The sequence below is a fragment of the Centroberyx affinis genome, unplaced genomic scaffold (assembly GCF_046629955.1).
Source record: "Centroberyx affinis isolate AG114_WGS23_722 - 3 ecotype Tasmania unplaced genomic scaffold, CSIRO-AGI_Caff_v1 ptg002092l_1, whole genome shotgun sequence".
NCBI classification, from domain to species: domain Eukaryota; kingdom Metazoa; phylum Chordata; class Actinopteri; order Beryciformes; family Berycidae; genus Centroberyx; species Centroberyx affinis.
The window spans coordinates 16,852-28,096 of record NW_027280418.1 but is presented as its reverse complement, the minus strand read 5'-3'; the positions used below and the strand labels follow the sequence as shown (position 1 = coordinate 28,096).

The window sequence follows — 11,245 nt, the reverse complement described above, 5'->3', positions numbered from 1 at the left end:
GAATATGCATCTAGACAGGAAGTGTGTTTAGGAGTTTAATTTATGTTTCTCCACTGGCAGAGGAAACCGTATGGTGAGTTAGCGATCCCTCAGTGTGTTGTATGGTTCTGTGACTATAATAACTGTGTGTATGGGAGTGTGTCAGGCTAGATTTATGCCTCTTTTGAGCTTTGATACTGCTTAAAATGTGGCTACACTTTGGTCCCCAGCATCCAACCATATTGTCATCAGACTCTTACTTTTATTTGGTTCAAACTAATGAATATGATCAGAGAAAGAGGCAGGTATACTGTGTGTACACCCTCAAAAATGTGTGGAAATAGCATAAAATTGACAAAATGTTGATAAAATGTACTTATTGTAAGTCACATTTGGACAAAAGCATCTGCTAAATGACATAATGTAATGTAAATGTAAACAAGGTGTGTTGTCAACTCTTAGTTTTTAAATTAATCTTGTTTTAATGTTTTTGGACATCTTGCTTACCTGGATGACTGAAATGAATCTACACAGACACATAGCACTAGATGTTGTGTTTCATGTTGTGTAAATCATGTTGTTTCAGCAATCTTCACCTGTTGAGCAGAAAGATGCCGCTTGCGCCGAGGTCGTCTCTGAGCTCCGCCAAGCTGCAGACCAAACTGAGCGCCTGGACGCCTCTGAACCACCAGCCGTCCAACAACAAAGTCAGATAAAGTCACTTCTTCTGCTTGTTTTGTTACTGACCGTTTAGCTGTATCTGTGTCCCAAAAAGGTTTACAGTATTATCAGTCAAAAGGAAGTTATTTAGTGATATCAATTTGAGGTACATTCGCAAAGACTTATACATGGAGTATATGCTTGTAGAAACTTTCATATCCCGTCGTACTGTAACTGCAAATCATATCCCAGAAATCTCAACTTTTCAGGAACTAAGAAAAGCAGCTTTGTTTTCCTACCAGACGACGATGCATTTTTGACTTTATCCAGTTGGTTTTGAAATGTTTTTTTTAAACTCAAGGGTTGTATAATTCTCTCAGCCCATAGAGGAGCATGTACTTCATTTTATATCTGCACTACCAACATAAACAAGCCTTTTCCAGCCTCAGAATACATGTAAAAGTGATGTTTAACAGCCACATACTGTCAGTCCTTGTATAAAGAGCTGAGTCATTCAGTTTGAGAGAAATGTCTTTCAATCCAGTAAATGAAAACATAGACAAAGCTAGCAGTGTTTGAACCCGTGCCATACTGCAGTTATGATCTGGGCCTTTGGGTCAGAAGCAGCTGTAAGTCACAAGTAATATTTGCCACCTGGTTGTGTGTAATTTTTGATTCTATCATTATAATCATATTCATTCACTATAACGGTCTATCTGGATGTGATCACTCATTGTGTTTTTCTTGATGATTTAGTTTTTGTGTGATTACTAACTTTGTTCACAACTCTCCTCTTCTTCTTCTTCAGGTGTTTGCAGAGAGACGAAGCCTGCTGGCAAAGTGGGTGAGTTGAGAGATACAGTAGATCCACAGTGAACTGATGGTTTTCTACTGTACAGAGAGTGAAACTGAGTCTGTATTCCTCTTGTCAGGCAGAGTAGAAAACCATACAAACCATATGATTTGGCTTTACTAGATATCACTTTTGCTGCCATGTTGTGGCGTCAATTTTGCGTCGCTCCTAGTAGCACGCATTTCTCCACCATCACCACCATGTTGTGGACACTCTATTCTATTATATTCTATTCTATTTTATTCTATTCTATTCTATGCTTGTCTCCGTTTTACAAAAGTTAAGCAGTTAGATGAAGAAAATGCACAGGGAGTTCTATTCTCTTCTGTTTTGTTGTGTTCTACTCTATTCTACTGTATTTTGTTCTATTCTATTCTATTCTATTCTATTCTATTCCATGCTGCTATATTCTATTCTATTCTACTCTGTTAGATGAAGATGTTGCCCAGGGAGTTCTATTCTATTCTTTACCTTGCTCAGCCTGTCTCAGTTTGATAAATAATTGAGCAGTTAGATGAAGGACATGTCCCGGGAGTTCTATTCTATTCTATTCTATTCTATTCTGTTAGATGAAGAAATTGTTCAGGGAGTTCTATTCTATTCGATGAAGATGTTGCTCAGGGCATTTTCTTCTCTTCTCTCCTCTCCTCTCCTCTCCTCTTTTCTCCTCTCCTCTTCTCTCCTCTCCTCTCTGTCTCTCTCTGTGTGTCAGTTTTCCAGGTGGTGTGACGGCCAGCGGAGGGCGGTGCTGCAGGACTTTGTGAGCGGCTGCAGTGTGGCTCAGCTGCGGTTCCTGGGCCTCATGGTGAGCGCCCGGCTCCCCCTGCAGGCCGCGGACTTCACCTGCCTGCTGCCCAGAGCGCTCTGCCTCTACCTGTTCTCCATGCTGGACCCCCGCAGCCTCTGCCGCTGTGCTCAGGTACACACACACATACACACACACACACACACACACACACACACACACACACACACACACAAACACTGAGGAATCATCATGGGATCCAGTTGATACCGAGGGTGGAAGCAAAGAATTACAATTTGTCTTGTTGCTATAATTGAAGAGCTTTTCTTTGTACTTGTACTTTTTTGAGTATTTTATACAGTCAGTATTTTTATATTTTACTACATTTTAAATCCAAATTTTGTCGTCTCTCCATAAGCGTTGCATCAGAAACTGGCCAATCATAAATTACATCCATATCAAACCTGCACAAAGTTAACAGTAAATGCTCAGATTAATTTGTGACAGTATCTTAGGCAACATCCACTCAGCTGAAGTGTTAATGGTTTGTGTTTGCCTGGTTGTTGTTTAGCTAGTTCGCTAGCCTTGCTAGCTAGTTGGATAGGTAATAGCAAACAAAAAAGCAATGTAGTGACATTACTGAATAATGGACATGGACATTTTCTGTTTGTTTTTTATGACAGAGGGAATAATTAAATTAATTTCAGGGTTTTATTTTTAAATCATGTGCAATATCACATGTAAAAGTCTCTGTCCTCTCCTTTTTACATTGCATGAGAAAGATCAAATCAATAACTCTCTAACTTACTCTGAGTTAATTTAAAATTAGCTACTTTTTTACTTTTACTTAAGTACATTTATAATTCAGTAATTTTACTCCTACTTAACCATAAATTGAACAAACAAACAGTATTTTAACTTGATTAGGATGTTTTGGTGCCCTTTCCACCGTTGCTGTAGCTCTCCTACCACTCACATGAAACAATTCTATATTTTGACCAGTTTAGGTGCGCTTGATTTATGTCACCAGACAATGAACAGCCTTAACAGTAGGCGCTTCAGACTCTTTTTGTTTCTCCAAGTATTCAAAATATATTCCTGGTTGTCTATGCAGCACACCAAAAATCATGAGGTCAGCCAAAGGGTAATCCTCTCCCCAGGCTGAGGGAGATATTTAGGCTTATAAGGCTTCAGGAGGGGCTGCTCTGCTGCATGTTAATGGCCATGAACATTAATGGGGTCAGCAGTACAAATCTTCCGTCATAACTGTATGCTGATATTTTAGCTTTGTTCTTTTTATATCACAGCAGTCTATAACTTCATTAAGAAAAGTGCTATGTAAAAGTATGTTATTATTATTAGTACTAGTACTACTACTAGTAGAAGTAATAGCAGCAGTAGTAGTAGTAGTATTAGCAGTAGTAAAGTAGTAGTAGTAATTTATAAGATTAAGATGATTTTTATTGAGCCCTGAGAGGAAACTGGGTTATTGCAGCAGAAATAAAATAGGATATAGATAGCAATCGCAATAAAACAATTACAAAATACTGAAAATTAAAGATACAACATCCTCATCATGCTAATACAGAGTTCCTATTAGCTAGAGAGAAAGAATTCTTCTAAGAACAGGTAAATGTGCATCACTGGATGTTCACATTATCAGATGTATCAGTATGGCGTCACTGTATGTGGGCAGGTGAGCTGGCACTGGAGGAGCATCGTGGAGCTGGACCAGCTGTGGATGCCCAAGTGTCTGCGGCTGGGCTGGTGCATCAGCTTCCCCCCCACGCCGCTCGAGCAGGGCGTCTGGAAGAGGCTCTACATCCACACTGTGCAGGAGCTGCGCTACGGCAAGCCGCAGGTCCGCAGACCACGCGTTTCACTGTACCAGAATCACAATTAGCTTAAGGGTCTGATATTCTTTAGTGTTTTTAAATATACTGTGTCTCAGGATAAGAATACTGTTCATAATGATTTGCAAATAGACTTAGTTTAGTTAAAACGGTAATTTCAGCAAATTTAATTCTCAAAATGTGTAAAAATGTATTTAATGAATTTGAAGAGGAAGGATGGATTTTTGAAAATGCAGTGACTCATGAACCACTCAAACAACATCAAATTTTAAAAACCTCTACATTAAACATCATCATATACACATATACATAGAGGAAAATACACACAATACACACAATACACAAGGTTACAATATACACAATTTGGACTTGATATTAACACCAAGATCACCATTGTCCATTGGCTTACAGAAAAATGAATGTAGGCGCCTCTCTTCAGGAAACGGTCAAAGTGTGGGTATATGTGTGCATGTGTGTGTGCAGGTGTGTTTATGTGCACACAGGCAGTTCTCTTTGGGTGTTTGTGCTGGTGGATGTGTGTTTGTGTGTAGATACACAGCCCTCTGGGAGTTTCAATTTGTGCATATAAATGTTGGTGTACGCCCTCCATTGTGTATTTGTATGCATATTATGTGTCTGTGTGTGTGTGTGTGTGTGTATTCATGTGACTCTGTGTGTGAACGTGTGTGTTCATGTCCAGGCCCCGTCGTCCCGGCAACAGTTGGTGGTTCCACATGTAACAGCCATCAGCAGCAGACATGTCGAACCATCACAACCGTCAGTTTTCCTCAGGGAGGAGCGTTCGGTGTCCGCCACCCAACGAGCCGCAAGCACCGCCGGGAGGGGTTTGGGGACGGGGAAGCAGCCGGCTGCACCGCCCCCCTGGAGAGACGCCGACAAACATCCCAAAGACACCCTGCGCTTCAACTACCTGGCCAACCTGGACCCCATTGAACAAGCCCAGCAGGCGTAAGACCGCTTTCCTATACATCTAAGATGAAGTTTTGGTTTATTGTGTTATTAAAATTAGGAAATGTATTCCTTCAATCAACTGTAGAATGAAAGTAAAACTGAGGGAAACAATACATTTACCTTGTTAAGCTGAAACAAATTAACCACTGACTGAATTTAAGGGGTTAATACATGCAAATTGCAGCCTTGCATGCACACAGACACACAACTCCATCATCTCATTAATGGGACTTAATTGAGGCACAATATGTGATACATGGTTAATTTATGGATAGCATTAGAGCCCAGTTCTTGGGCTTTAATAGAAAACATAAATCATCCCTTTCCAGTCACTATAGTTGAGAATACAGAAGGTGCAGTTTAAGGTTTTTCCAGTCCATTTTTCCCTTTAGAAATAAATGGAGAAATGGGACGGGAATAGCTCATAAATATTTCACCTTCTGTATTTTCACAGTGATGGGAGGGGGACGATTTATATTTTCTCTGAAACGCCAAGAATTGGACGCAAATGTCATCCATAAATGAACCATATATCCCAAACTGTGCTTTAAATATTCTGATGAAGAGTCCAACCTGCAGCCCAAAATCCCATTAAGTCCCATTAAGATCTAGTGAAGGAAAACATTGGACATGCAACCTAAATATGACATCTGAGCAACAGATGATAAGAAATGTTGAACAGATTTCGGGGTTGAATACTTATGCAAACTCACTCTGTTATTTTAATATTATACTTTAACATAAATTTCTCCAATTTCATTTTCACTTTGATAGAATAGAGTGCTTTCCATAGACTAAAAATATATTTTGAAAAAAACTTTGCAGCACAACAAAATGTGCAAAAAGCCAAGGGGGCTGAATGCTGTTGCAAGGCCCTGCAGATCAGGGTTTGGGGTCAATTCATGAATGAACTCATCAATTCCAATTCACTGGAATTCATGAAATTGGAATTTGAAAAAACCTACAGGAAACAGAATTGGAATTGAATTGAAATTTCAGGATTTTTTTTTTCTTTTTTTTTTTCTTACCACATATCTTAGATTATTAATGTTGTATATTATCAATACTGAATATCATAAAATGTTAAAGGGACCATTCAGGTGGTATTTGGTGCATAACATGTAATGGTAATCCATACATTATGATTGAATGTATTTTATTTGTTTAACTGTTTGATTTGTTTAACTCTTTTATTTGATTTATAATGTGTCAAGACAGCCTCTCTTAGAAGTGGAATTTAATGGAATTCAATTCTGTTTCCTGTCATTCCAATTCTGTTTCAGCTGGGTGACTTTCCAATTCCAGCTTCAGGAAGTGAATTGGGATTTACCATGCATTCTCAGTTTGGATCACGAATGGTCCCAACCCTTCTCCAGATTCACTGAAAAGTTCATCCCCTTCTTCCACCTGACCAACACTCACTGACTCAAATATTTCTCCCTATGCAAATTAAAAGCAGAGCCACCGGGAACAAGACGACCCCAGACGACGGGAGGAAGAAGAAAGCTCTGTCTGAGGCAGATTATAAACTACGCAAAGCCAAGTCACTGGTAAACCTCGCCGCGTTCATAATCATCATCATCATGATAAGCCGACTGCGGCTGTGACCTGCTTGTCTGAATCAAAGGGAGACGATAAATGCAGAGGAATCCTCCGGAGACTCCGCAACCAGCAGGCATCATGCATTATGGAGCAGCGTTTACATGGAAATTCATGTTAATGATGAGTTTCTCAGAGAGGGAGGTGACAGAGGGGGAAAAAAAAAATATGCTACTGATGGTATTTTGGGGTGGGGGAGGAGAGGGTGAGACAGAGGACACAGTGTCATTGAATATTCAAATCGTTCAGACAGTCTTTGTTGAAATTTTCCAAAATATCATCACACATTTTAGGAGCTGGATACACAGTTTAAACCGCAAGATTCAACTAAGACTGAGGATACTGCTGGAAAATAGAATACAATACAAATTTCCAGCCTTAACTTATTTTCTTTTCTAAGCTTTTACTTGCACAGGATGACTTTTTTTAGTAAAGAGAGAGCTCACCCGGTTTACTGGCCTCACCTGGGTTTGGAGATTAAAACATAAAATGTAATTTAAAGTCACGTAAGGCAGCATTTTGAGAGCATCTTGCTTCCTTAATGTGACGTATTTGCTCTTGAAACAGGACATTGGGGAGGGACATAACGGAGGAAGGGATCATTCAAATGCGTGAACCAACGGGAAATCAGTTAGGGAGAGAAAGGTAGTTTTGATGGGAGGCGGGATTGTTAATAAATCTGTGATGCTGGAATTTTTATTTACGCCTACTGGTACGCAATGAGGTCACCATTAAATACACTGTTCTACAGGAAGTAAAAACAATGGGATACTGATATAAAATTACAGGAAAACGAACCATTTTTATTTTTATTTATTCTTAAATTGGTGTATATTATGACATGGAAAATTAGCTAAAAAGGTAAAGAAGTCATTTTTTCATTTCATTGTGGCTTTTATAGTCACCTCTTTAATCCTCGGGCTCCTGCTGACTCCCATCATGATTCATTACAATTATATTCTATTTATTTTTACTTTCCACAGTTTACAGTATCTCATGACTCATAACCATTTTACATAGTGCATGAGTGTTTCATAGCACACACAAAAACCTCTGTATTGAGAGAAATCCAATAATAGCTTGGAATCCAGATGTTTTTAAACCTGCAGTCATTCTCTCTCTCTCTCTCTCTCTCTCCTCTCCAGATGTTCCTCAGCTCCAACTCCAGACCCCCCGCTCCTCCTCCTCCTACCCCTCCTCCTCCTCATCATCATCATCAGACCCAAAGCCGACCCGACTGGGCAGCCCGCAGCCTGGACTACCCCGTCACCGAGGAAGCCGCCAAGAGCCTGGCGCGGTCGGCCCAGTGGAATGCTGGGATACGTCCGGGGCCGGTGAGGTCGGTGGTGCCCAGGCTGAGCGCGGCGGGGCTGCGGGCGTCTCAGCGCTCACACAGGAGCGCTCCCAGTAAGACTCACTGGTTTACAGCAACATATATGATGCAACCAGACAGCAAGACATCAACTCATTATGGGATTAGAAACTGCTGATTCTGCAGGAAAGACGGGGGCTGTGCATAGTTGCTCCCTCTATTAGCAATGTTTTGTTTTTTTTTCCTCAAAATGTGACCAAATCCACAGTGGAACTAAATTATTGATTCTTAACAGTTTACAGTCTTTTTAGAGCTAAGTGTTATGGCAAAAATACAAAATATATGTGTAGATTTGGTTCAGTGATTATCTAAAAAAAACCTTGTTTTCTCCCAATGGTGATTCTCCATTGAACTGAACTTTTAACAGTAAGAAAAGGCTTTTAATCTGTTAGTGTGAAACTAGCCCTTCACTCTCTAAATGAATAGACTCTCTGGTAACACTTTACAATAAGGGTCACTAAGTTAAGGGTTAGTTAATGCTTAATAAGCATTAACTAACCCTTAAGCAACAGTTAACTAATGTGTCTGGTAATGATTTACTAATGGTGTTCATGTTAACTAAAGTATTAATTTATACATTATTCAATAGTCATCTTTATAAACTATTAAATAATGTATAAATTAATAACTTAGTTAACATGAACACCATTAGTAAATTACACATTAGTTAACTGTTAATTAAGGGTTAGTTAATGCTTATTAAGCATTAACTAACCCTTAATTTAGTGACCCTTATTGTAAAGTGTTACCGACTCTCTTGTATAAAATGAAACAGAGATGGAGATTTCCTTTACGGCCAGAGGTTTCATTTGCTTATCCACAGCAGGGCCAAGTGGGACGGGTTTGCAGCAGGGCCAGCTGAAAATGTTTATCACATGTGTAATCACATGTGTAACATCTAGAGTGCTGTGTGTTTATTTGATGCCCAGAAGACAAATCGTCTTCGTTGGCAGTGAGGACAAAAAAGGGCCACAGAGATGTTGTTCTGGGAGACGCTGAGCGACACAGATAACAGGCCTGACTTTAATTCAATCTCAAAACATCAAAATATGATTAGAAACTGTAATGTCTTTGTTAATTATAGCATTCCTAATAAATTCTCCAAATGAGGGATATGACAGCCTTCTCATGCAAAAAACAAAAAAACAGTGCTGTGTTTAAATTCTTGATGTTTGAAAATAATCCTTTTAACTAACTGAGCTAACTGAATTGACTAAGTGAGTTTAGTTCACTGAACTATGTGGTCTGCATGTCTGGCCAGGTCTTAGCTATTATTTCAGTCACAGAATTTTCCACAGATACTGTGGTTCTTCTTATTGCCTAGACACATAATTTGTTATGTGGGCCTTAATTTCAAGTAAACAGAGTGTTCTATTATGAGAGGACATTCCTTACTGTAATTATGGGTATGAAGGTGATGAAACCACTGGTATCACTGAACTACATAACCACAGCAAATAACAGCAGGTATTACGGCTTTTATTCTGTCTGAGACGTTTTCTCCACAGCAGTGTACATACTTGAGAATTAAAAGCAGCTGATTGGTTACTGGACTTGGCATAATAAGCAATAAAGCACAGCTAATGGGAATTATCAGCACCACTGGAACACATCTTTGACCAATCAAATTTCTTACATTAGCTGAAACTGCGTGTTGTGTAATAATGTTTCTCATTTAGCAACATGGCCCTCCAGTGGAAAAGTGGCTTATGAAGTCATATTAAAACCTCCACCCCTCCCACCCCAGGTACACCACTGTTTGAGGTTCAGCCTTGGACTGTGCCTGCTTCAAACTGAGCATCAGATAAGGAGTGAACCACATCGCCCCCATCAGGAAGAAACCAGAACTGCAGCCCAGCCTTGAAGACAGAAGATCCAGCCTGCAATGAGGCCCAACAAGCACAAGTACGATATCTGTGGTTCTGTGGTTTTCAGACTTTTTTTCTTATGACCTAGTTTTATGTTTTTCATGATTTGTTTTGCAACCCCAAAGTGTTTTTTGCAAAGCTATTGTGTGAACGCAGCACTGGAGAAAAGAAAGGATGTAAAAGGAGAGAGACAGAAAAACATGAACACACTACATTTACTTGTAATTACACTGTAAGAGAAGAATACCAGAAATGACTAACTGTCTCAATCATCTTAAAGGATCTTCAAACATCCGCTCTGGGACTGTGTTTGATGGAGAAAAAAGCCATTGAAAATCACTAATGAACAAGCAGTTTAATGATTTTCCTGATATTGAGGAAAAGTGTTTTGCATGAGCAATAAATAGCCTCGTGTTAGTAGCCTAGTTGTTATAATGGGAATACATTATGGATATTTGAAGAGTTGTGTTCCAAAATGAGCTATCCACTATTTGGAAAAAAAGTGCTATGAAATTATCAAACAAATTATGGTGCTTTTTGGTTTGGGTGTCAAAATGATAACTTTTACAGACAAGATGCTGTATATTTTATTTGTTTATAGGCTTGTATTTGTTGTGAATCATATATTGTAAATAAGGAAGCCAAAAGAAACCTAGTCAGCGTAAGAAATGTACCACCTTTATTTTCCAATCCACACATCCCATTCAATATGCAAATACAAAGCCAAAGCAATTTATGAACAGTGAGTCAGAGCTCCAAAAAATATTAAACAATAACTGTCAGTTAACGACAAAAATGAGATTTCGTCTCAATATTCAAAACAACTTCTTGCATACAAACACACAGTAGAAAAAAAAAAACGAAGCCTGGTGTACTTCAATCATGACAGAAGTTCAACAGAAGACTTTTAAAATCACTTCAGTCAGATGAACAATATCAATATCAATATCATACGTACACTCCGCTCTGCGTCTCGGAAAGTCTCGTCCATGTACAGTATTCACTCTTTGCATATAAAACATTGCATCCAAAACCCAAAGTATGGCTCACACACTTAGAATATATTACTAAATACAAAGATGATCAAAAAAATAAACACTTGACAACATATTTAAATGCATGGTAGATGCCTTGACGTGTTAATTGAATGTTAATTAATCGAATGTTAATGTGAGTACAGTTTGTCAAAAGGCAGGAGTGTGTATGGCTTTATGGATGAAATAAAATGAAGCTCAGTTTGAAGAAACAAAACTAACTCTGTGTTGTTGATGAGAAGAAATAAAACGTAATTATTATTATTAAGTAACAGTTTTCACAGGTTAGTCCTTCTAATATTTGCCAGCT

At 38.9% G+C, this 11,245-nt stretch overlaps 1 protein-coding gene across 1 annotated transcript; it reads left to right on the top strand.

The window, feature by feature from the left end:
- Positions 1-590: 590 nt before the first annotated feature.
- Positions 591-9,830, top strand: fbxo16 (F-box protein 16). The gene is made up of 8 exons (XM_071531533.1): positions 591-686; positions 1,448-1,483; positions 2,205-2,411; positions 3,934-4,098; positions 4,791-5,058; positions 6,506-6,612; positions 7,807-8,068; positions 9,781-9,830. Exons 1-8 carry the CDS (start codon positions 591-593, stop codon positions 9,828-9,830), a joined length of 1,191 nt encoding a protein of 396 aa, XP_071387634.1.
- The last annotated feature ends 1,415 nt before the right edge of the window (positions 9,831-11,245 follow it).